Raw genomic sequence first — 25,936 nt, forward strand, 5'->3', positions numbered from 1 at the left:
CATCTGCTGACTGGGGGTTTTATTTTTCACACAGAACAAAGTCCATTTAATCCAAAGATCATATGAAAAGGTTTTATTTTACAAAAAAATAACTGAGCTCTGAGTATCTTCTTTACAAAACCAGGATGTGTTTGTGAACAATGTGGACAAAAGTATGTGGACGCGTTGAATCCAACTGTTTCTTTTCTAACAGGGGTCTAAAATCCAAAACAATAAGGACTAATGTCAGAATAGAGTTTTATATGATGGGATACATATCAGTGGATAAACATCAATATTTCACTGTAGTTTAATGGTAGATTTTTCTTCCTCAGTCAGATGTGATGACAGTAGATGTTTAGATGTGGAAGAACATTATTATTTACAGTCAGAGAAGGAAAAATATTTTATAAATTTAGAGGAAGAACATTTAAAATCACTGTAATGGATAAAAAAAAAAAAACAAAAGCTGTCATTTATCAAGTATAACAGTTTATTGCTTTTTTTCTTTTTTTTGTTCAGTTTGGGGCTTGTTTTGTTTTTGTTGCATTTTATTTATTTATTTTCTTCATTAATTTTGCTCATTTTATCAAATACTTCGGCTGTTTTTGTTCAATTTGTTGCCTGTTTTATTATTTTTTTCTGTAATTTCTCCCATTAAACTTTAAGGAAATATTGATGTTCTTATGTTAAATCCTCATGAACAGGACGTCTGACAGCTGTAGACATGATGTGTCCCAATATTTATGTCCATATAGTTTAGAAACATCAAAATTTCCTTAAAGTTTAATGGTAGATTTTTCTTCCTCAGTCAGATGTGATGACAGTAGATGTTTAGATGTGGAAGAACATTATTATTTACAGTCAGAGCAGGAAAAATATTTTATAAATTTAGAGGGAGAACATTGAAAATCAGAGTCATGGATAAATAAATAAATCAATCAATAAATAAATGTTGATATAAATTCAGTCCAAACCATCTCTGAGTCGTTTTGGAAACAAATATAACAATTTAACCCAAACTAACCAATGACATTTATCCCATCATATGAAACTCTGTTCTGACATTCGTCCTTATTGTTTTGGATCCCAGACTCCTGTTAGAACACAAACACCTGGGTCCAACGTGTCCACATACTTTTGTCCACATACTGGATCAGTTTGTGTCGTATTTCCAGTCGGATGTCGGTCTGTGGTTCTGCTTCAGTAAACTCTGGACCTAGAAGAAGAAAACAGTGTGAGTGTGAATCCTCCTGAACGTACGGAGCGGACGGTTCCGGTCCGAGTCCGACCTGGAGAACGAGGAGAGTGACAGGAGTCCGAGCAGGAACTGGAGGACGTAGAAGCAGAGCAGGACGGCGTTCAGGACCAGCTCCAGCCTCAGGACGAACGTCTGCAGCAGCAGGTAGTAAACGGCCAAGGCGGAGCAAGGCAGCAGGACGAAGAGCGACAGGCCCGAGTAGAGGGGACGCTCACACAGGTTCCCCTTCTGACCTGGACCGGGACCAGAACCGGGACAGAACAGCGGGGTTCAGACTGGACGTACACAACAGGAGCCCATTCATCCACATGGGTCCACCTCAGACCAGCAGAACCACCACAGTCCTGTCATATGGACCCAAGGTATGGATTTAGGCCAGGGGTGTCAAACATACGACCCGTGGACCAAAACCGGACACCACAGGGTCCACCCCCCCATGGGATGGATCTGAAACTCAAACATTACTCTGAAGATTTGAAGAACCAATCATTTTAGTTCAGGTTCCACATTCAGAACAATGTGGTTTCAGGGGCTCAGATCAGAATCATATTTACTGCCACAGAAGTAAACGGGTCACATGACAGCGGATATGCTACAGTGGTAAACATGGTACATGGAGTAGGTAAGAAGCACGCAGTCAAAAAGAAAAGAAATAAACAAGATAGAGTCAGAACGGATTATCAAATATGATAAAAATATACAATAAACCAGTGTTCAGAGAACGATATTACAATATTTCATGTTGTTCATGTTTGCTCAGCTTATTCACACTTTTTGTGAATGGATACTTTGTAAAAGTAAACAGTTTAATGTCACATTTTCCTTTTTTTTTTAAAAATAAGTTCAGAGCTGCAGTGGCGTCTGTGGTCCACACGGTGGCAGCAGAGAACCAGGCAGTTTGTTTCTCACCGTAGAAGAGTCTGAGGATCTCCAGACAGAGGAAGAAGAAGAGCAGAACCAGGTCCAGAACTGCGTTATCAGTCGGGTACGGGAGGATGAGAACTGGAGAACACACAGGTCACATATGACTCACACACACCTTGAACATATTCAACAGATTAAACATTTAAAACCATCACAGTGTCCACATCTGGTTCTTATTTATATATTTTAATGAAGTCGACTTGGATGAAAATTAAAAATCTCTCAGATATTTTCACATTCACTTCAAATACTCAGTGAAACTATTAAACTAATGAACTTACGCTGTGTGGACAAAAGTATTGGGACAGATGTTTCTTTTTTAACAGGGGTCTGGGATCCAAAACAATAATGACTAATGTCAGAATATAGTTTTGTATTATGGGATAAATATCATTGCATTGGTTAGTTTGGTTTAAAGTGGTCTCCCATTAAACTTTAAGGAAACATTGATGTTTCTAAAGTATATGGACATAAATATTGGGACACATCATGTTTACAACTGTAAGATGTCCTGTTCATGAGGATCGGACATAGAAACATCAATATTTCACCGTAGTTTAATGGTAGAATTTTTTCCTCAGTCACATGTGATGAACTTTCATCTCAGATGTTTAGATGAGGAAGAAAATTCTTATTTACAGTCAGAGCAGGAAAAATATTTTTGAAAGTTAGAGGTAGAACATTTCAAATCAGAGTCATGGATTAAAAAAACAAACAAAAAAAATCAATGTTGAGAGAATTTGAACCAAATTATTATCAACTGAGCATAAAAATAAATGTCTCTATCCACTGTCATTGATCCAACTCCATGGGTTTTACTGGTGAAACAATGTTGTAGAAGATGACGGTGTTTCCACGGTAACTATGGAGCCTCTGAACGTCAATTATTGACATGTATTGATAGGGTTAGTGGATCAACAGGTATTAAACAGTTTAGATCAGTAGATGGTTTAGGTCGACAGTGGATGTTTGGGTCTTTAAGGGTTAAACTTTTAGGAAATATCGATGTTTTTATCTCCAGTCCTCATGAACAGGACGTCTTACAGCTGTAGACATGATGTGTCCCAATATTTATGTCCATATAGTTTAGAAACAGCAACATTTCCTTAAAGTTTAATGGTAGATTTTTCTTCCTCAGTCAGATGTGATGACAGTAGATGGTTAGTTGTGGTAGGAAATTATTATTTACAGTCAGAGCAGGAAAAATATTTGAGACATTTAGAGGAAGAACATTTAAAATCAGAGTCATGGTTAAAAAAAAAAACAAACAAAATAAATGTTGATATAAATTCAGTCAAATCCATCTCTGAGTCATTTTGGAAATTAAGATAATAATTTAACCCAAACTAACCAATGCACTGATATTTATCCCATCATATAAAACTATATTCTAACATTAGTCGTATTGTTTTTTATCCCAGACTCCTGTTCGAAAAGAAACACCTGAATTCAACGTGTCCACATACTTTTGTCCACATAATGTCTCTATTCTTTAACCTGTTAAAGCCTGTGGACGTGAACGTACGTTTATAGATGAACATGAGGATCTCCGCCAGGATGAAGGCGCTGAAGTACCAGCGGTTCAGGTAGAAGAGGATCTGCAGAGGAGTGGACGACAGCTGGACACCAGGCGTTAAGGACGGAAGGCCTTCAGATAAACCACAGTGAAACGGGTCCGAGCTCCTGTTTCAGCCCACAGTCCTGGTTCCAGTGTGTTCCGAACTGTCTACAACCTACTGTGAAGGGTTAGTGATATTCTGTTGAGTTTTAGTACTTTTTTTAGGTATGGGTGTGTTCTTCTCTTTCCCTCTCTTTTTGTTGGCTGTGTTTGGAGTCAGGATGAGTTGCAGGCGTGGTGCTCTCTGATGATTGGTTCGTCAGCGGTGGGCGGGAAAATATAAAGTCGACTCCCACAACTTTCTGTGGACACGTCATTGTACAATATTTACTAGACCAAATATTATTAATCTGATAATTAAATAAATATACATAAATAAGTGCTAAAATATTGTTGTATAGTTTGGAACTAAAATAAGAATAATTTCTACAATATTATGTCTTCTCTTATTATTAACACAACTTACAGATCACAGTTGATCTACAAAGGTATTTATTTGTTTATTTATTTAGATATTTTTTTCTTTTTTGTTGTATTAATTTCCTTCCTGCTGCTTTTATTTTATTTGAATGGAACAACTGTTACATACAATAATTTCCCCTTGGAAATTGTTAAAGTATTCTGATTCTGATATTGTTAAAATTGCATTTAATTTTCAGGTTGTTGACATTTTATTGTTAAAGGGTTTTTATTCTGTTGTTTTACTGTAGCTCATACTGGTCTGAATGTGGAACCTGAACTAAAACCAGTCCAACTCCATTGACTGTTCATATCTCCAGTGTCATTTTTGCGCTTTCCGAATTCATCCCACAGGTCGGACTGGTTTTGGCCCATGGGCCGTGTGTCTGACAGCCCTGATGTAAAGGATACGATGGATGGACTTCCTGTTGGGACACGAGAACAAAAACACTGTTTAAAAGCAACGGGTACACAATAAAACTACATTACAGATAATACTGGTATTATAGAATCATCACAATTCAACAGCTTTGTATAAACAAAACATGCAATGAACAATTCAGAATCAGGTGGAATCAGTTTTTTTTCCCTCTGATTTAAATTGTTCATGTGTAATAATAATAATAATAATAATAATAATAATAATAATAATAATAATATGTATTTAACTGATATTATGCATCCAAATAACTCAGTTAACACTAAATAAGACAAAACTACATCAACTAATGCAACGTTAGAACTAAACTGAAATCTCCTGATATTTACTTTGTCAGTTACAGTTGATCATTTTTTCAGGCAAAATGTCAGATTTTTTCCAAGACTGATGATGTTTTCAGACCATTCACAACATGTATTTTTCTCTGATGTAAACTGTTCAACATGTATAATAAAATCTATTTGCCTTTAATCATCATTTCTGTTGTAAACCAGTGATATCATGCGTCTTACATTTAATAAAAACTCAATTAACACCCGTTGATTCTTCAAAATAAGATAAAACTAAGTCAACTTATGCACTAGTAAAATGAACCAAATCTAAACTGAGATCTTCCAATCACTGGTGCCTCCAATGACTGAGCATTCACAACATTCTTCATGAACAGAAGAAAATCAAACATCAGCCTTTACATTGTTCACTGTCTGTTCATCTATTTATTTGATTTATTTATTTATTCTTTCTCTTATGTACATATTTTGTATAAATACAACCGTAGGTGCTTTTTTTTGCTGCTGTAAGTTAGAGATGTATCAATAATACAACTTTAAAAGAAAATAAACAAGTCCCCAAAGCCTGTGAACAGTCTTTAAAAACTATATTTAAGTATTATTTTTGGATATTTTTGTTCATACATGAATGCACGAGGGGCACAGTTTTAGCATCTCTGGAAAAAACAACAAAACATCATACTGGATCCACTGATGTTTAAAGTATAAAGTTACTGAAACCAAACGGTTGTAGTTTTCGATTTTTAGAAAAGAGACATTATAAAGAAACGGCAGAAAATGAACCATAACGAACCCTGATGAGATTTAACAGGATACAACTAGTCCGAAGATCCACAAAAAAACGACTCATTTCGGTTCCGTTTTTTTTTCATCCTGATTTGTCTCAGTTTGTGAGTTTATAGTTACATAATAAAACACACACCGGTTTAAAAACTTCACATGTGCAGTATTTTCAGACTTATTTGGTTGAACAATGTGTGATGGACGGACTTACCCGGCGCCATATTTGATCACCATGGAAACGGCTTGGAGGAAGTGCGTCTTCTTCTGTTGTTCATTAAACCGTAGTGGTGAAGCCTGGACTCCCCCTGCAGGAGGATGACGGTACTACTGTTAACTACATAAAAGGTTATGTTCAGAGGATAAATATAGTTTTTATTTCTCATTAAAAAATTCACAAACATTTAAGAAAAAATAATTCATGGAATGCAGTGAAATATAAAGAAATACCCACAAAAGAAAACAAAAGGTATGTTTTTTATACAAAAATTATAATTTTACTTAAAAAACTTAATTTCAATACAATAAAAAAAATAAAACATTGAAAATCTGAAAATATTTCTAATGTTTTTATTTTATTTCTTCTATAGAATTTAGGTTTTGACTCCTGTAGCTCTAAGTCGTTTCTTTTTCCACATAGACTTTCTTTGATTTTTTCCCATTTCTTCACAACTGTGGAACTTCAGTCCTTAGAAAAACTATTAAACTAATACGACATTTCTATAAATTATTATTTTAATTATCATTTTATCAAACAACAGTGTCAAAAAGCCAAAGGAAAACCCTGAGGTTGACTTTTCTGCAGAATCTAAATCTGACACATTTTTATCACAGACTGGGAAAAAAAAGTCCATGACTTTTCCAAAAATGTGCAAAATTTTTAATTTCATGACTTTTCCCAAATTGGAGAATGTTTGTCATGTATTTGTTTAATAGATGTAATGATGTGTTTGTTGCGTTAAGCGGCTGTACTTTATACTTTTGCTTAAAATTATAAAATAAATTTAAAAAGTAGATGATTCTTTTTACTCTGTTTTGCTCACATTTAATGGAAACATTTATTCCTTTTTATGAGATTTTCAAACTTCAACAAACAGTTTTACATCAAAGGAGACTATACTGAGATACAGTGTGACTTTATGTCTTTAAAACACCAAACATCCACCGTCGACCAAAACCATCCACTGATAAAACTGTTTAATACCTGTTGATCCACAAATCCTATCAATACATGCCAAAAATTGGTGTAAAACACAGTTTGTCATCTTTTCATGGTCATCAGATTTTATCTTTAACACTACATTACCCAGCAGCCACCATCCGTGTTGTGATTGGCCCAGAACAGAGCGAGGGCTAACGTGGCACTGCTGTGTCCGCGCATGCTCACTTGCGTTCTCTCCCGGCAGGAAGATGGCGGCTGTCAGGATGCGGTCGTGTGTGTTGTCAGTTTTACTCCTCAACGTTTTCTACAGTTTCGTCTCCTCTTTGTACTTTCACATCGGAGAAACCGAGAAGAAATGTTTCATAGAGGAAATCCCAGACGAGACGATGATTATCGGTGAGTGTCAGAGGCGGAAGGAGCTACCGGCTAATGCTAACCGCTAAGTGGAGCTAATCGGCTAAAGTTAACTAATATGTTCTGACAAAGTCTGAAAAGATTATTAAAACCCATTTTACCTCTCACAAGTTTATTAACAGACACAATAACAACACGCACAGTCATCATTTACTATTTGAACACTTTAAACTACTGTTATCCGTGGTTGTTGGGGATATAGGGGCGTTTTAACATTGGTAGGAAGTCAGCCGGTTTTTACATTTTATTCACTAATTAAATTAGGTTGTTTTGGCTGCTAACCTACATCTGTCTTCACTGATTATCACTGAATCCTTGGTCAATCAGCTAGGATAGAGTAAATCACAAAGAGCAGAGGATTTGCTGGTTAAAGAGATTAAATTTACCTTCAAACATATGGAAAGAAATGCAGATTTACACAGGAGTTTTACATGAGCTACAAAATAAAATAGAATTTACTAATGTGTTTTACATGCCTTTCACCTACACAGTGTCAATCACTAATTCCAATGTTGATTTATACTTGAATTTTGGGGTCTGTTATCTAATCTCTACACAAACAGGAGCTGTTAAGAAGCCAGAAGAAATAATTACATCGTCGTTATCATTATAGTTAACATGATGTGCGTTTTTGTCCTAGATTTTGAGAGTTAATTTGTCCATATTCTCAGTTTAGACACTTCCAATATGTATCAGTGTTTTGATGTTTGATTGTGTTGACATATCGGATTCAGATTTAGAATACTTTATTATTCCCAGAGTAATGCACACCTTGTTGTAATAGTTGTCATAATAGACTGGTGTATGTCTAATCAGGTTAAAGGACTGAATATGTGAACTGTTCCGGTGTTCCAGTTCATGTTTCTCCAGTTGAATGAAGAGTTCACATTGTGCTCAGATGAATGATATAAGCACCATTACAGGTGTGTTTTTGTCTTTATTTATCATATTATCATCTTATGTTAATTTCATCGTCTTTTGTCTTTGACATTGTCTCATCTTTTCTGAATAACGTAAAACCGCAAATGACAGTCTTATTACTTCAACTGTGGCACAGTGCAGAAGCTTAGAGGAATTACTTCTATTTTCACATCAGTGTGAAACAGTAACAGGTCCATTTATATTTATAGTTAGTTTTCTCACCTGTAGTCAGAAAAGAAGCTGCTGAAGGTGTTGTTGTAATTGTTTGTATCTGTCAAAGTCTCAGCTCCACACAGATCAGCCAGCGCTTGATGCATGTAATCACTGAAGGAAAACTGTGACATCTGGGCTTGAAGTGAGAAGACCTTTTACTAAAGAGACAGAACAGTTCATCACCCTTTAGTATGAAAATAATCTGTTACCATTGGGCAGAATAACCTGAGCAGCCAACTGTCTGTACAAGTTCTAGATGGAGTTAGTGATTCCTGAGAGAGGTTGATGTTTGAGCTCATGTTAAACAAACACACCCTTCCTTCAGAAGCTCATATTCCTCCTGTTCTGTGCACGAGTGAGAATATTCCAGTAATCCCAGAACGGAAATGTGTTTGAGTGCACAAACAGACCCGACAGCACTGAGGAGACGATCTATGGATTTACAAAAACAGGATCAGGATCACTTAATCCACCATTTATACTACCATTAACTCTGTTATTCGAGAAGTACCAAATGCAACAAGTTGATCACATGTCAGATATGTCAGATCAAGAATAGACCTTGTTCTTTCCGTAGACATCTGAGCATGCTCAGTTCACCCCCTGCCACCTGTGGAATGGTGGGTAAAACACAGAGCAGTGAGTGAGACAGACTCACTATGAAAATAGATGGTTTGGGATTTTTTTTTTTTTGCCATTTTTACTGTTTTTTCCAGTGTTGTGGTGATTTTACTTTATTTTTTACTGTGTTTTTACTGAGTTTTGACCATGTAACTGCTTTATGGAGTTAAACAGGTGTCAAAAATCAGCTGGACTGATATAGAAAAAAAAGAGCCAAAACATAAACTACTGGGACCAAATTCAAATCCTTGTTGTTGTTCAGTGTTTTACAGTTCACAGTTCATGTTCAACATCCTAAATCTCTTATTGATGTCCATTCTAGTGCCTTATTTAGTCCAAACCCGTCAAACATAAGTTCCTCTCTTTGTCTTTTTCTGTTCTTCCACCTGTTTTGACCCTAAAACACACAGTACAACAAAACCACTGAAGAAAAGGAACACAAGCACAAACTCACAGCAGCTTTAATTAACCTGAAACAGACGCACATTCACAGCAGAACCTTTACCTGGAATCAGGGCTCAGGGGTTAAAGGGTTAAATAAATGCTTGTGTGATGGTAATCCCAGTCCAATGTGTGTCTGTGCAGGAAACTACCGGACTCAGCTGTACGATAAGCAGAGGGAGGAGTACCTGCCGGCCACTCAGGGCCTGGGGATGTTCGTGGAAGTCAAAGACCCTGATGATAAGGTGAAGCAGCGTCTAACGGACCCAAACCGCTGATGGTGTCGGTCAGGATTTAACCGCAGGTGTTTGTGTTTTTTTCTGTTTCTTGCAGGTGATTCTGTCTCGACAGTACGGCTCTGAAGGACGCTTCACCTTCACGTCGCATACGCCTGGAGAGCACCAGATCTGCCTCCACTCCAACTCCTCCAAGTTCTCCCTGTTCGCTGGAGGCATGTTGGTGAGTGATGACGGACTACAGCAGTGTCACCTGGAACCGGGTTTATTTACGGATCTGTGGAGAAACACTGAAACACATCACTGAGTCTCATTGAGTCTGTTTACATGACCATTAAAATCCAATAACTGTCAGAATCAGATAATTATATTTATTATGTAATTATATATATTTATATCATACAGTTCATCTCTGACAGTTTGCACAGTTACCCATACATTACACATTTATGTAAATATATTTTTTCTCTTAATAATAGTAGTTTAGATTTTTTATATTTTGTGCTCATTCTGTTTTGCATCCCATTCTTAAATGCCGCTATGTTTTGTTTGTTTTAATTTCCTACTTAAATTATTCTGTTTTTGCACATCCTAAATTCTCTTGGTGTTCATTATGGACGGCAAAGTCAGATTTTCATTGTACAGGGAAACCTGTTCCTTTGACTGAGCACATGACAATAAAACGCTTTGAATCTTTGAATGTAAACCTGAGCTCTTTGTGTTCTGTGTGTGTGCAGAGGGTTCACCTGGACATCCAGGTGGGAGAACACGCCAACAACTACGCCGAGATCGCTGCCAAAGACAAACTGACGGAGCTGCAGCTGAGAGTCCGTCAGCTGGTGGAGCAGGTGGACCAGATCCAGAAGGAGCAGAACTACCAGAGGGTCAGTGGGTTCTGGTGTCGCATCAGGCTGCAACATGTCTGAACACATGGAAAAGAGTAGAAAGTTTATGTCGATGATCTCACAAAGTGTCATTATGCACATTTACAGTTGTTTTTATAGTAAATATGATAAAAACTCAAGTTATTTAAAAAAAAAAAAATCTCTAACTCTCTTTTTTTAAGTGTTTATTACATATAATAATAATAATTCAGTCCTGCGATGAACTGGTGACATGTCCAGGGTGTACCCCTCCTTCACCTAAAAGTAGCTGGGATAGGCTCCAGGTAACCCCGTGACCCTAGTGAGGACAAAGCAGGTTCAGAAAATGAATGAAGAATGATAATATGGAATGGACACATATTGAAAATTAAATTCTGCCTAAAAAAAGGTGCAAAAGATTTAGCAAATAAGACATTTTCTGACACTTTAATTGGAAAAACAACACAAACTAGAAGCACTCGGGGAGCGCAGACCTCCGCCAAGGCAGATCAGTGGGCCCCCGTGGCCCCCCCACCCCCGATCACCACCAAAATTTAATCATTTGTTCTTTGTGCCAGTATCAACATTTCCTGAAATTTTCATCCAAATCTGTCCATAACTTTTTGAGTTATGTTGCAGACAAACAAACAGACAAACCAATGCTGACAAAAACATAACCTCGTTGGCGGAGGTAATGAACTTATGTGGCCTGTTTTACTGGGAGGCCTTATAGCAGGGGTGTCAAACATACGACCATTTTCAGAAAAATCTTGGTTTCCACAGCGCCATATGTCTACACCGTCAGGAGTATGACAAGCCTGTAGATGGTGGTGTGGTGAGAACATGGAGCACTTTTAAAGGGCTCACATTTGTCTAAACTCACTGTTCTTAGTCTGTGCTTCATTTCTTTGTGTATTTGGACCCTAATAGTTCAGACAGTTGGAATTTGAACCCTCCAGCTGCTACAAAACTAGCTTTAGATTCATTCTGGCAAAAATCCAGTGGATTTCACATCCTGTTTGAATTCCTGCTTAATTTGTTACGTTTTATAACTAGTTGCGTCTCCACATTTGCTCATATCAGGTCCAGACTTCAGTCCAACATTTCTCCAGTTTTTCTCCATAATTGTTTGTCGTCATCAGCGGTTGTAGTCCAGACTGAAAATCTGTCCAAACTTGGAGCCCATTACCTCAAATGTTCAGTTGTTGGTTGAACAGGACAGAGCAGCACAGCCAATAACCTGGAGGGGGCGGGGCCTGAAGTGTCTCATGTGCATTTAAAGGGCCAGCGCTCCAAACCACCTTTCTGGTGTCATTCCTCAGAAATAGGGTTGAAGATGGACCTGTGGAGTTGAATGAATGAAGAATTCAGAGCCAAGCAGAGCATTTAGAATTTATGGAGACCACAGAGAAATGAGGGAAAAGGAAGAATAACTTGTAAAAAAGACAAATATCACTGCTTTAACCAATCAGAATCCGGAAAAGAATTACAACAAAATGTTACTTCTGTTACTTCCGTTAATCACACATGACACAGATGTATTTCCGTTGAAAACTGTGACGTCTGTGTGAGATCTCTGTTTCCTTCTGTTTACACACAAATGCAAAAATGGAGATATGCTGAAATCTTCACTTTGGCCTGAGTTTTTACAGGGTTCCCACAGGGTCTTAAAAAGTCTTAAACAACTTGAATTTACAAATCTGCATTTAATACCTTAAAAAAATATTTAAACAGTGTTAAATTTGATATGGTGGGTCTTAAATTATGTTGACATGAGCTTGTTGGCTTTATTGTGTTTAAATGTGTCTGTTAAATGTCAAAGCTGCAAAGAAGGTAGCGTTCGTCAACTCAGTTCCAACCTGACAGTTTATACTGAAATTAAGAACCGATGATCGCTAACTTTGCAGAACATTCAGCCCAACACACACGCAGCCGTTACTCTAGCAGCATTTACCTGAGAAAACTGACTTCAGGAAGGTTTAGTGAAAAGTAAGCATGAGGAAGTGCATATTTAATAACACCTGGTTGGAGAAAAGATCATTCTGGACCTGGCTCACATGAGCTTTCCTAAATTCTAGGAGTCACAAACTTTCGTCCGTAGAGCCATGAAATAGGGTGTGAAATGGGGTTTAAATTTTGTTCTAAGTAGTCTTAGAAAGGACTTAAAAAGACTTCAATTTAACCGGAACAAACCTGTAAGAACCCTGTTTTAGAAACCATCGTTTTTAGTGGGCGTGGCCACCGTTGACTATGTGTAAACGCAGTCTGATCCTCTGCTGTCTGTGGTGTTAGATGGTTACACAGAGTCGATCCACAGTGTTGAGCGCCCCCTGCTGTCTGTGTTTCCTCCCTCAGTATCGTGAGGAGCGTTTCCGTCAGACCAGTGAAAGCACCAACCAGAGGGTCCTGTGGTGGTCCATCGTCCAGACCCTCATCCTGGTGGCCATCGGCATCTGGCAGATGAGGCACCTCAAGAGCTTCTTCGAGGCCAAGAAACTGGTGTAGAACTCCCACAATCCCACAGCTCGGTGTGTGTGTGTGTGTGTGTGTGTGTGTGTGTGTGTGTGTGTGTGTGTGTGTGTGTGTGTGTGTGTGTGGGTGTGTGTGTGTGGGTGTGGGTGTGTGTGTGTGGGTGTGTGTTCTCTACTGATCGATGCAGTAACTGAGCGACGAAGATCGACTCCGTCAGACAAAAAAAAAAAGAAAAAACTGCCAAGAGGACGAGACGCAGAGAAACGGATCTGCACGACCGGGTTTGAAGACGTTTATTCTGGAGGTTTTCCACCATCAGACCCCCCCCACCCCCCTCCCATTCAGTCGAATATCAGGGAAAACATGTGGCTCTGTGTTTGTCGGTCCTCTGATGGTTCATGTACGTCCTCACGGGCAGATCCAGGTCCTTTGTCTATTCATTATTTTGCCCTTTTTCTTCTTTTGGTTTTGACATGATGTGTTACTGGCCACTGGAGTTCAGTTTTTATATATTATTTGACCGTTTTAAACCAATGCAGTTCAGTTGAGAAGTGGCGACGTTTCTTTTACGAGTTTGTGAAAAATCCAAACTGTGTGTCTTTTATAATCATCAGTAAATAGAAGGTTAGTGTCGGAAACTGTCACATGAAGGGGTAAATCACACGCGGAATGCAGAATAAATCCGATCTGCAGAGGGAAACAAATCAACGTCTGGCTTTTCTCTCTGTCCTGAAGATTTATTAGTGTTTTTTTGGTTGTTGTTGCTTTTTTTCTGGGTTTTATCTGAATCATCGGGGGCTTGGATTTATTATTTTTTAGACTCTTTCTCTGTGAAATCTGTCTAAAATTGCACTCGAAATAAAGTTTGGTCACATTGGGTTTGAAGGGTAAAAGTGAGTAATAAAGTCTTTTTAATAAACTGTGACTATTATACAACAGAGTATTTTACATAAGTGCGTTTTGTCTGCAGAGGAATGGAATAAAATGAAAACTAATTCCATGGGAAATGGAAAGTGTACTTTTTAATCCACTGAGTAGATTTTCATCATGTTACAGACATAGATTTATGTGTTTTTTTTAATGGATATGTGAAGATTTGACCCTAAATAAGATTAAAATTACATCTCATCATGTAATATTTTACTAACAAAATTATTTTTTTTCGGAAGTCGTTCATTTATAAAGAATTTCTTATAATTTGTCAATTTAATATTAGAAATTAAAACTATGGAAGAGGATTAGAGCCACTGGAAATAAATTGAGGTCCAATATTTTTATTATGAGAAAAAAGTCAGAATTCTGAAATTAAAGTCGGAAATCTGAGGAAAAAAACTCAATTCTGAGGAAAAAATGTCAGAATTCTGAGTGAATTCAGAATTTCCAGTGACCTGAATCCTCTTGCGTATAATCTCATTGTGTGTGGGTTATTTAATTTATTTGATTTAATTCTATGATAAAATTGCCGAGTGTCTAAATGTTTAGTTAACGACAGAATATTTTACATAAATGCGTTTCGTCTGCAGAGGAATAGAATAAAATAAAACTAATTCCATGGAAAATGGAAGGTGTAGTTTTTAATTCACTGAGCAGATTTTCATCATGTTACAGTAAAATTATACTTTTTTTTTTTTTTTTTATGGATTCGTTAAGATTTGACCCTAAATAAGATTAAAATTAAATCTCATCCCATAATATTTTACTAACAAAATGATTTATCACAGAAGTCGTTCATGGATAAAGAGTTTGTAATAATTTGCTGATTTAATGTAAGAACTTAAATCTATGGAAGAGGACTAGGGCCACTGAAACAAAACATTTAATTAAGGTCCAAGATTTTTTATTCTTATTATGAGAAAAAAGTCAGAATTCTGAGAAAAAAAAAGTCAGAATTCTGAGTTTAAAATCAGAATTCTGACTTTTCTCTCAGAATAATAATTTAAAAAATTCATTGGACCTTTTTTTTTCCAGTGGCATGAATCCTCTTCCATATAATCTCATTGTGTGTGGAGTATTTAATTGCTTTTATATAATTTTATGATAAAATTGCAGTGTCTAAATGTTTTGTTAATTCAGAATAATTTTCAGTTTTAAAGAAAATCCTAAGTGATAAAATCTGCCGAGTCTGAAATAAAACTGATAGATGTGAAAGAATTCATCCTCAAATTCACATTTACTTCTATACTCTTTATTAAATGTAAGTTTTAACCTTCTGGTATCCATATGTGGTTTGCACACTTTTCAACCTTTTTCTCCCAGAGTTGTTGGATTTGTTGTCAAACTGGTGGTTCTCGGCCTAAAGGACTAAACCTTTCCTTTAAAATGTTTTTGGGTCAAATCCAGATTACATCCATCTGTATAATCTTTAATACACCGGTAGTTAACGCTTTATTTTTTTGTGATATTTTGCAATTTTTGTCAAATTTTCAGGTTTCAGGTTGAAAATGTGCGTAAAATCAGCTGATAAAAACACCTTTATTCAAACCAATGTATTTTTTTCACAATAACAAAGAAGAAAATTGGTAAATCCTTCACATTTTGTACTGTTAACATTCTGGTATCCAGGTGAGCATATTATGCACACTTTGCACTTCATGGGATAAAAGGTCATTATTTTTCACCATTTGCATCAGGTCAGAATTCTAAAGTTGATTTTTTAAAAGTCAGAACTCAAAGCAAAATCTGACCATGAACAGAAAATGAGAAAACAGAAGACAGAAACTTTATGGATCCTAAAGGAAATTCAATTATTCAGCTGGTCAGTCGACAACACCACACCTTTATATATAATAATTACGTATAAATACATTTCAAACTTTCCAAAATCCTGGAGAAAACATAGGCAGTGTTGTCATGGTGACACGATTAACCATAAATGGCTGCATAGTGCCCCCTGTGGATAAACATACACTACAAACAAAAATTTAAGGATATTTCTTTTTTTTTTTTGTCTTTTTTTTTTTTTTTTTTTGTCATTTTTGCCATTTGTAAATAAAACTATGTCTGGTCATTAAAAAAATGTGTTTCAATTCAATTCACACAAAAAAAGTATAAAGCGCTGTGCAAGAATCCCAACTGAAAAAAAAAAGCCCAAAAAATTGAAAATACCCTTAACTTTTTGTTTGTAGTGTATGACATTTAGCAGATCAACAAAAAATAGAATAGAAGGATTTTATGAGATTTTTTTTTTTTTTTTTTTGTTGCATTTTTGTAAATTGCTGATCATAAAAGAAACAGTTAACAATATACAAATATAAAAAGAGGGGAATTTCTAAATTTATTTAAATTAAATATAAATAGAGACAGATATGTTCTCATCAGCCCTGGATAGAAAACTCACACACTTTCCTTCAGTAAAAATGCACATGCACACTTTAAATATTAAAATACAAGTAAAGCCAGGCCCTTCAAACCTTGTACAAATGGAAAAAGTTCCTGTCCGTGTTTGATTATTAGGTGTTTTGGATGAATTTTTCCCTTCTGCTCATGTTGCAGATTGAGCTCATTTGAATGACTTTAAAAAAATCTTAGTGGTTAAATATATGGAAAAATCATCATATATTTGTGTGTTGCACGTGTTGTGGGAACCGTGTATTTCTAAAAAATAATCAGATTTTACAACTAATCTAAGAGTTTCTTCAGCTTCAGAATAAACTCAGCTTAAACTTTATCCACTCGTTTAACATCCAGCATTGACATATTTATGGATTTTTCACTGGACAGAAAATAAAACTGCAACCTGACAGGAACCAGGAAAGAAAGAGTAAATTAGTGTAAAATGTGACATTAAACAGCCTCAATATAAAACTTCAACTCCGTATATTAGAGACAAATGGAAAAAAGAACTGTTGGTAGAATTAAGTGAAAATACATGGTATGAAATGTGTGAAAGTCAAGTGACTACATCTAATTCCAGAAGTTGGAAAATATTTTGTTGGAAAAACATAATGAGATTTTTTTTTTTCTAACACTGAAGATCCAAAAGGCTTCACTGTCGTTACCTCAGCCCTAATGGAGGGTGTGAAGGTGAGCAGGACGTGGGTCATGTGCATGTTTTTGGGCAGTGCACAAAACTTTCCCAATATTGGAATAATATCAGCGAAGAACTTGGAAAAATATTGGGATACGAACTACCAAGGACATGTTCTATGTTCTATTTGGGTCATTTGACAGGTAAAGACAAACCAAGTAAGGATAAATATTTGATTAAAATCCTCTTGGCCATCACACCAAAATGGTGTAAAGAGGACACCCCCCCCCTTCCCTAAATAAGTGGACAGACATTGTGGAAGAAATTCACAATGTGGAGAGACTTACATGTACGTATCATAAGACTACAGCAAGAAACATGTGAAGACTGATGGAAAAAATGGACAATATACAGGACGACAACCGACACTATGTTCTAAATGTTTGTGTCGGAAATTTTCAAAAATGAAACAATAAAATATAAGTTAAAAAAAAAAATCAACTCAATATGAAGAACTATCCAAAGGAGTGCTGGTATCGAACAGCAGAGGGCAGCTGTGTATCTGCTGAGTGTCTAAATTGAAGAAGAAGAACACGGGGGAAATTTGTAGGAACCTTTATTCTGTTCCGCCCTCGTTCCCACCCGGACACATTTCCGCGTCGGACAGTATTACAATCGGCTTCTGTTAGATTTTCCAATTTAACTATCGTGTATTTTTCTGTCAGTTGAAGCTTGTATTGCTGACATTTCAGTTTTACAAATGTGAAACGCTAATGGTCGGTCGGCGGGAAGCCTGTCGCGGCGAAAATGAGCGAATTTAACCCGTAAAAGTTGTTTTTGAAGCCGCAGCAGTGGTTTGTATGAGCCGCTACATGCTACGTGTACAGTAGCCGCTAGCTAACGGACGGACGGACTGACAGACAGACAGACATGGACACGACACCAACCGGCTAAAAGCATGGGTTTTAACTTTTTATTTTGACTATTAACTTTTCGCCAAATATTTAACCGCTTTAAACATGCGCTGTCGGAGGCTTTCAGTTAGCATGGCGGCTAATTTAGCTGTAAAAACGAGAAATTAGCTCCGTTATGGACGATCCACGGAGATTTGTGTGAAAGAGTCGTTTATTTTTTATGAGTTTGAGCCTCTGAGTTTTAAAACCAGACGATTATCTTGGCATTAAAGTTCATAAAGATGATGTATTCATCGAGGAGAAAGCCTGTCCTCTATTTTAAAGAGGATAGAAGGTAAGCAGCATGTTTCTTTAGTGTTTAGTGATGGTCATTAATAAAGATTGATGCACCTTTTATTTTATTAAATCAGGCTTTTTGTATGTGAGTAAATTATAAATAACCAAGATAGATGAAAAATTAAAAAAAACAAGGACATTTGTTGAAGTAAACCACTCTTTCTTGGCTTTTGAAGAACTAAGACCTCCACAGTTTTTCAGCCACAGAAGTGAGTAACTTTAATGAACCTGCAGGTTTGTGTGAATTAAAACTAAATGAGTGGATCCCAGTGTTTTCAAGGCTGCATGGTGTGACCACTGCTTCCTGACAGGATTTATTTAACCCTTTAACCTCTGATTCCAGGTAAAGGTGCTGCTGTGAGTATGTGCTTGTGTTCCTTTTCTTCAGTGGTTTTGTTTTACTGTGTTTTAGGGTCAAAACAAGTGGAAGAACTGAAAAAAGACAAAGAGAGGAATTGAAATTTGACAGAATGTTCATCATTAAGACATTCAGGATGTTGAATGTGACCTGGAACACACTGAACAACAACAAGGATTTAAATTTGGGCCCAGAATTTTTTATTTTATTTTATTTTTTTTTAAGTTTTGGTCCTTTTTAAAAAAAAAAAAAAAAAAAAAAAAAAAATCAGTCCAGCTGCTTTTGACACCTGGTTGAACTCCAAAAAAACAGTTTCATGGTCAAAACTCATTAAAAACTGTAAAAAAAAAAAAAAAAAAAAAAAAAATTAATAAGAATAAGAATAATGGAAAATCACCACTGGAAACAACAGGAAGAACAAAAAATCACAAGGAAAATAGTGTTTAAAAAAGAAAAAGCGCAAACTGTCTATTTTTATAGTGAGTTGGTCTCACTCACTGCTCTGTGTTTTACCCTCCATTCCACAGGTGGTGGGGGGTGAACTGAGCATGCTCAGATGTCTATGAAAAGAACAAGGTCTATTCTATTTACACATTTGGAAATTTTTCCTATTGAGGAAATGGTTGAATTTGTATGAATGTTTAGATAAATCCTACATTCAGAACGCTCAGCACAGACACGTCAGGGGTTAAAGGGTTAAATTAGTAAAGCTTTAGTGAATTAAATACCCAAAAATAATTGAATTCCAGTAGATGCTGCATAAATGTTCAGTGCTGTCTGTAGTGTATCTGGTTTCTGGGCCACGGGTGCACTCATGTATTGATCAGACATCAGCTGATATCAGTAAATATCAGTTATCAACATATCAGATGTGTTTCCATCGGTGTTAGCGTCAGATATTCATGTGTTATGTTATATTAATACATAGTCAACCCTCAGGCCAGTTTTGTCTCAGTTTCTCAAACATATGACCCATTGGCCTAAACCGTCCCCCCATAGGGTCCAATCTGGCCCATGGGATGAATTTGTTAAATGCAAAAATGACACTGAAGATATTAACAATCAACGATGTCACCTACAGTTTAATATGATGGAAAAGTAGATGAGACCAGTAAAATAATGGCATAATAACCTGTAAATAATGACAACTACAAGTTTTTCTTAAGTGTAAAAATAGTAAAATTACTTAAAAATGTTTATATTTACAAACTATCCTTTCACAAAAAATGTGAATAATCTAAAACCACAAACAACCTGAACGTTCTTAAGAAAAAAAAAAAGTAAATTTTACCAATATTCTACCTGTTATTAAATGTTTTGTGTATTTGTAGAGCCACTGTGATTGCACTTTTACTTTTTTTTACTGGAAAACAAAGGAAAATATGTGAGTTATATTAGTTAAGTGTGCTTATTTTTCTTAAGAAATTTCAGACTGTATAATGGTTGTTCAGGTTATTCATATTTTCATAATGTAATTTTACTTTTTCACTCAAAAAATGTGGTTTATTATTCATAGTTTGTTTTTATTTTACTGGTCTGATCCACTTGAGATCATATTGGGCTGAATGCGGAACCTGAAATAACACTAATACTAACAGTTTTGTGGTCATATTTGACCCTAACCTTTGACCTCTGGCTGTTTTCCTGCAGGTTTCTGTCTGGTAAATGCACCGTCTATAAGCTGTTCGGCCTCTGCATGGTGCTCGTCCTCATCTCTCTTATGTGGCTGCAGCTCAGTTGTTCAGGGGACATGTCAGCGGCGACAGAGGAAGCCCGTCGCTCATCTGAGCAGCAGCCGCCGCCACCGTGCCCCGCTGACACTCAGGCGTCTGCGGCCGACGACCCCTCCTGGGGTCCTCACAAACTGGCACTCATCATACCCTTCAGAGAGCGCTTCGAGGAGCTCCTGACGTTCGTTCCCTTCATGCACACGTTCCTCAACAAGAAGAAGATTCGACACAAGATCCTGGTGATCAACCAGGTGGATCACTACAGGTCAGACCATGTTACACTTCCTGTAAAGGAATGGGTTTGGATTTTAGGCTAAAAACACTATTTTAAGACGTTAAGAAGTCTTAGGTTTAGACTCTTCAGCCTGTGTCACCGTGGTAATGCTACACAACACTTGTACCAATACCAGAATCAGAATACTTTGTCAATCTGAGGGGGAATGCCACTCCATCCAAGTATAATAAAAAGTAGCAGGAGAGAAGTTTTCAGTTTTACAGTAAAAGAAAAAAATAAAATAAAATAAAATAAAATAAATAAATATATATATATATATATATATATATATATATATATATACACACACACACACACACACATACACTGAACAAAAATATAAACGCACGACTTTTGTTTTTGCTCCCATTTTTCATGAGCTTAACTCAAAGATCTAAAACTTTTTCTATGTACACAAAAGGCCTATTTCTCTCAAATATTGTTCATAAATTTGTCTAAATCTGTGTTAGTGAGCACTTCTCCTTTGTCCTTTGCTGAGATAATCCATCCACCTCACAGGTGTGGCATATCAAGATGCTGATTAGACAGCAGGATTATTGCACAGGTGTGACTTGGGCTGGCCACAATAAAAGGCCACTCTAAAATGTGCAGTTTTACTGTATTGGGGGGTCCAGGGGGGTCAGAAAACCAGTCAGTTTTGTGACCACCATGGTGTGACCACCATTTTCCTCGCACAGTCTTCTTCATGAATTCTCTGAAACAGCTTTGGAGATGGCTTATGGTAGAGAAATGAACATTCAATTCACAGGCAAAAGCTCTGGTGGAGATTCCTGAAGTCAGCATGACCAGTGCATATTCCCTCAAAACTTGTGACATCTGTGGTATTGTGCTGTGTGATAAAACTGCACATTTTGGAGTGGCCTTTTATTGTGGCCAGCCTAAGGCACACCTGTGCAAAAATCAAGCTGTCTAATCAGCATCTTGATATGCCACACCTGTGAGATGGATGGATTATCTCAGCAAAGAAGAAGTGTTCACTAACACAAATTTAGACAGATTTGTGAACAATATTTGAGAGAAATAAACCTTGTGTGTACACAGAAAAAGTTTTAGATCTTTGAGTTCAGCTCATGAAAAATGGGAGCAAAAACAAAAGTGGTGCGTTTATATTTTTGTTCAGTGTATGTGTGTATGTATGTATATATATATATATATATATATAATGCTCTAAACATACCAACATATATATAGTCACTATTAAGACACAAAATTAGAGCAGCAATTTGTAGAATATGTACTGGACAATATATTATCAATATGATAATTAAAGAAATATATATAAATAAGTGTATAAAAATGTAGTTGTGTGGAGGTCCACCTTCTGTCCACATATTGATAATTCAACAGTCTGATGGCCTCAGGCAGGAATGATGTGGTTCACTTCTGCATTTGGGTGGAATCAGTCTGTCCTTGAACATGTGGAGTTTTCCAATATTGTTTTGATTTTGGACAACATTCACCTCTGACACCACCGTCACAGATTCCAACTCCATCCTCACAACATTATATAGCCTGAATACAGGTTTGAAAGACTGGAAATAACAATAAATAAATGAAAACAGCCAATCATTTAAATTCAAAGCATTTTGTCGTCATGTGTTGAGTAAAGAAACCGGTTTCCTCATACAGTGGAAAGGTTCCTCTGAGCATAAAATATAAAAAATATGAACTACTATTATTAAGAGAAAATATATATATATATATTTACATAAATGTGTGAAGTATGAGTAATTGTACAAACTGTCAGAGATGAACAGTCTGATAAATGTGTAATTATTGAGGAGAAGATGCATAAACAGTATCACAGTTGAAAGTGTAAACTCTGTAAACAGTTAGTTTGGCTGTTGGTGTCGACTCTCATCAGCAAACAATAATAATAACAGAAGTTTGAAATTTTAATTTCACTTTAAAACCCGACCAATGGCCCTCAGGTTTCTGTCGTATTTAGAAAAAACCTGCCAGTGTCTGAAAATATTTATGTAACCGGACTTGATATTGTCCAGGTTCAACCGAGCATCTCTGATCAACGTGGGTTTCCTGGAGAGCGGTAACGACACAGACTACCTGGCCATGCACGACGTGGACCTGCTGCCCCTGAACGATGCCCTGGACTACGGCTTCCCCGAGGACGGCCCCTTCCACGTGGCATCGCCAGAGCTGCACCCGCTCTACCACTACAAGACGTACGTGGGCGGGATCCTGCTGCTCACCAAGAAGCACTACCACATGGTACGAGTCCAGGTCCAGGGAGTCCAGGTCCAGGGAGTCCAGGTCCAGGGAGTCCAGGTCCAGGGAGTCCAGGTCCAGGGAGTCCAGGTCCAGGGAGTCCAGAGGGGAACGCAAAAAAACAGATAGAAACATGAGGCAAAAAGTAATGAACAGAACCAACATTAACCCCGTCTCAGAATGGGACAAAACAGGATTAGATTAGATTGGATTAGATAAAATTAGATTAGATAAAACTAGATTGGATTGTATGAGATTTGATTAGATTAGAGTAGATTGGATTAGTTTGGATTGGGTTATTTAAAATTGGGTCAGATTAGATTAGACTAGATTGGGTTGGTTTAGATAGGATTACATTAGACTAGAATAGAGTAGACCAGATTAGATTAGACTAGATTGGATTAGATTACATTAGATTGAAACAGATTAGATTAGATTAGATTAGTTTAGATGCACCTTGTACCTCTCATCGTCTAAAAGTACTTTTTAGGAGTATATTTCACTGAACCTTGTTATTTGTGAACATGCTCAGTTCGAGTCAGTTTCAGTCTAATCTGACAGAAACTCTGTCGTCCAGTTTGTTGCCTGTAAAACAGATGCTGAATGTGTTTAACTCGTGTGTGTTTTTTCAGTGTAATGGGATGTCAAACCGGTTCTGGGGCTGGGGTCGAGAAGACGACGAGTTCTACAGACGGCTGAGGAAAGCAGAACTACAGGTAAAAATAATAATGAACAAATGAATCTGAAACTGTGGAAATGATGGTTCATGTCAGAAAAACATTAAATCATTCACCAGCTGAACTGCAGCTCATCAAATGTTGGTGTTTTTGACAGAAATTAACTGATTCAGTTCAGTTTTACATAAACTAAAGACACTGTTTCCTCTTCAGTAATGACTATTATCTGATTGAAGTGATGTTTTTTTCTTCCGTTCATTTCTGCTGTTTCTTTTTTTTCTTTTTACAGCTGTTCAGACCGAGTGGAATCACCACAGGATATAAAACCTTCCTTCACATCCACGACCCGGCCTGGAGGAAGAGAGACCAGAAGAGAGTGGCTGCCCAGAAACAGGTACGGGAGTAGTGACACCGACCAATCAGAAACAGGTACGGGAGTAATGACACCGACCAATCAGAAACAGGTACGGGAGTAATGACACCGACCAATCAGAAACAGGTACGGGAGTAATGACACCGACCAATCAGCCAATCAGAAGTAATGATGGCAAACTGATGCTGATGTAATGAACTAATGATGATATGAGCAGATGTGGTTCCAGGGGATGAGATGATGTGAAAACACAGACCATGTGTTAAACAGGATTATAATCAATAAATCTGATCAGATGTGAGTTTCCTGGGTGGAAAACATTCAGACCATGAATCTCATTGATCAGTCCAGTGGTTTATGTAATGACATGAGGTGATGATGTCACTGATCCAGTATCGGTCTCTGATGTGGTTCAGTCTTCGGGTGTTTGATTGACATGACCGATCCACGTATTGATCCAGAATCCGTAAAGTGACAGTAAACATGAGTTAGTATGAACTCATGTCCTCAGAACATCAGCAGTGTTTCCTTCCACTGGTTTTAGTCAGATATTGAACGTAAACATCTGTTAGGCAGCGTTAAACCCTGGTCTGTCGATAATGACTACTTGATCAAGGAACTCCACCCATTGTTCACTCCAAGAAGGTCATGTGACACCATAGTAACGTTACCTCATTGTTGTAAGTGTAACAAGGCAATGTGATTGTGGCCATAGCAGTGTGATTGTGAGGCTATTGTATTCCAAAATTACAAATATCCCCCAAAATATTGGTCCTATCAACTTACTGTTTTTACTAGTCTGTTCACTGACCATAAATATGACAAACTGCAGCAGTCAGCTCTGTACAGAGTTAGTGTGATGCCCCAGACACACACACACACACACACACAGAGAGTCCACTTCTCTTTTTATAATATTATGTTTAGTCAGTCTATTTTGCATTGTTGTTTCTGTGTTAAAATGCAAAAATGTCCAATGAAAGGACACTTTAAAAAAAACAAAACAGAGTGAATATGTGAAAACATTGACCCATGGTTAATGTGACCCCGCCCCTTGCCCCTCGCCCCGCCCCACCCCGCCCCGCCCCGCCCCATCCCATTCTCCCTGTAGGAGCAGTTTAAGGTGGACCCGGAGGGGGGGCTGACCAACCTCCACTACCAGGTGGAGTCTCGTCATGAACTGAGCATCAGCGGTGCCCCCTGCACCGTCATCAACACCAAACTGGAGTGTGACCAGGACCAGACGCCCTGGTGTCTGCTGGGCTAGGGGACCCCCCGCCCCCCCCCACACCCACCTGGACATGGGTTTAGATTTACAGACACTGGTACAAAGTCAACATGGACCATTTGACTCAGTGATGAAACTCCAGCTGGATCAGACCTGGACTCGGTACCTGCTGGCATGATGTGAACAAATTCAGTTTTTTTGTTTTTTTTTTCTGGGCTTGTGCAAATGGAGCAGAAGCAGCTGCGACAACAGCTGCCAAAAACCAGTTGTACTGTAACCAACCAACGGGATGATTTGATCTGTTTGGAGGCGAAACGGCGAACATGGACGGTTTCAGCTTTTCTGTACTTGTGTTATTATCACCACGACCTGCGACAGAAAAAACAGCAGCTGTGGATTCAGATGAAACGGTTCAGTTTGGATCTTTAACCGGATTTATTTAGTTTATCTTCACAGTGGAGAAACAGTCTGAAAAAGATTTAAAAAACATCATCATTTATGGAAAAAACAAAGATAACATGTGAAATCACACCTTTATTTTGTTATTTTTTACACCTCCACAGGTTAACAAATAATGAAGAATCACACAGAAGAAAGAAATTTGCGAAAAAAAAAAAACAATTTAAGAAACAAACAGACTTGGTTTTTGATCAAATCTGAACTTTAAAGATTAATGTCTGAAATCAGAATATTTAACATCAGCGTCTCCGTTATTAGACTTTGGAGCTGATTCATTAAA

The 25,936-nt window shown here is 37.3% G+C and overlaps 3 protein-coding genes across 8 annotated transcripts; 2 read left to right on the top strand and 1 right to left on the bottom strand.

The window, feature by feature from the left end:
• Positions 1 to 924: 924 nt before the first annotated feature.
• Positions 925 to 5,996, bottom strand: LOC115427315 (transmembrane protein 216-like). Its single transcript, XM_030145828.1, has 6 exons — positions 5,965 to 5,996; positions 4,653 to 4,666; positions 3,690 to 3,783; positions 2,150 to 2,242; positions 1,272 to 1,473; positions 925 to 1,198 (listed from the first exon to the last, which is right to left on the bottom strand). Exons 1-6 carry the CDS (start codon positions 5,972 to 5,974, stop codon positions 1,183 to 1,185), a joined length of 429 nt encoding a protein of 142 aa, XP_030001688.1. The 5' UTR covers positions 5,975 to 5,996; the 3' UTR covers positions 925 to 1,182.
• Positions 5,997 to 7,136: 1,140 nt separating this feature from the next.
• LOC115427311 (transmembrane emp24 domain-containing protein 9) lies at positions 7,137 to 14,095 on the top strand. Of its 6 annotated transcripts, none has more exons than XR_003936471.1 (6): positions 7,137 to 7,308; positions 9,667 to 9,767; positions 9,856 to 9,981; positions 10,496 to 10,642; positions 12,977 to 13,209; positions 13,254 to 14,095. XR_003936471.1 is itself a non-coding variant. In XM_030145824.1 (5 exons), the coding sequence occupies exons 1-5, from the start codon at positions 7,161 to 7,163 to the stop codon at positions 13,124 to 13,126; spliced, it is 672 nt and encodes a 223-aa protein (XP_030001684.1). In that variant the 5' UTR covers positions 7,137 to 7,160; the 3' UTR covers positions 13,127 to 14,095. The 6 variants fall into 6 exon arrangements, 1 of the variants encoding a protein (XP_030001684.1); XR_003936472.1 differs by having other exon boundaries at positions 12,977 to 13,197; XR_003936473.1 differs by having other exon boundaries at positions 12,977 to 13,187.
• A 3,610-nt stretch (positions 14,096 to 17,705) lies between these two features.
• Positions 17,706 to 25,677, top strand: LOC115427305 (beta-1,4-galactosyltransferase 7-like). Its single transcript, XM_030145817.1, has 6 exons — positions 17,706 to 18,308; positions 20,319 to 20,663; positions 22,697 to 22,922; positions 23,552 to 23,635; positions 23,886 to 23,990; positions 25,081 to 25,677. Exons 1-6 carry the CDS (start codon positions 18,256 to 18,258, stop codon positions 25,234 to 25,236), a joined length of 969 nt encoding a protein of 322 aa, XP_030001677.1. The 5' UTR covers positions 17,706 to 18,255; the 3' UTR covers positions 25,237 to 25,677.
• The last annotated feature ends 259 nt before the right edge of the window (positions 25,678 to 25,936 follow it).

This window comes from Sphaeramia orbicularis, chromosome 10 (assembly GCF_902148855.1).
Source record: "Sphaeramia orbicularis chromosome 10, fSphaOr1.1, whole genome shotgun sequence".
Lineage (NCBI taxonomy): Eukaryota > Metazoa > Chordata > Actinopteri > Kurtiformes > Apogonidae > Sphaeramia > Sphaeramia orbicularis.

Coding starts and splice junctions, on each gene's coding strand:
- LOC115427315 (XM_030145828.1), bottom strand. Junction 2,243..3,689: donor CCTCATGTTCATCTATAAAC/GTACGTTCACGT, acceptor TGTGTTCTCCAG/TTCTCATCCTCCCGTACCCG. Junction 1,474..2,149: donor GATCCTCAGACTCTTCTACG/GTGAGAAACAAA, acceptor GTCCCGGTCCAG/GTCAGAAGGGGAACCTGTGT.
- LOC115427311 (XM_030145824.1), top strand. CDS start 7,161: ATGGCGGCTGTCAGGATGCGGTCGTGTGTGTTGTCAGTTTTACTCCTC. Junction 9,768..9,855: donor TCAAAGACCCTGATGATAAG/GTGAAGCAGCGT, acceptor TGTTTCTTGCAG/GTGATTCTGTCTCGACAGTA. Junction 10,643..12,976: donor AGGAGCAGAACTACCAGAGG/GTCAGTGGGTTC, acceptor TTCCTCCCTCAG/TATCGTGAGGAGCGTTTCCG.
- LOC115427305 (XM_030145817.1), top strand. CDS start 18,256: ATGATGTATTCATCGAGGAGAAAGCCTGTCCTCTATTTTAAAGAGGAT. Junction 20,664..22,696: donor AACCAGGTGGATCACTACAG/GTCAGACCATGT, acceptor GATATTGTCCAG/GTTCAACCGAGCATCTCTGA. Junction 23,991..25,080: donor GAGTGGCTGCCCAGAAACAG/GTACGGGAGTAG, acceptor TTCTCCCTGTAG/GAGCAGTTTAAGGTGGACCC.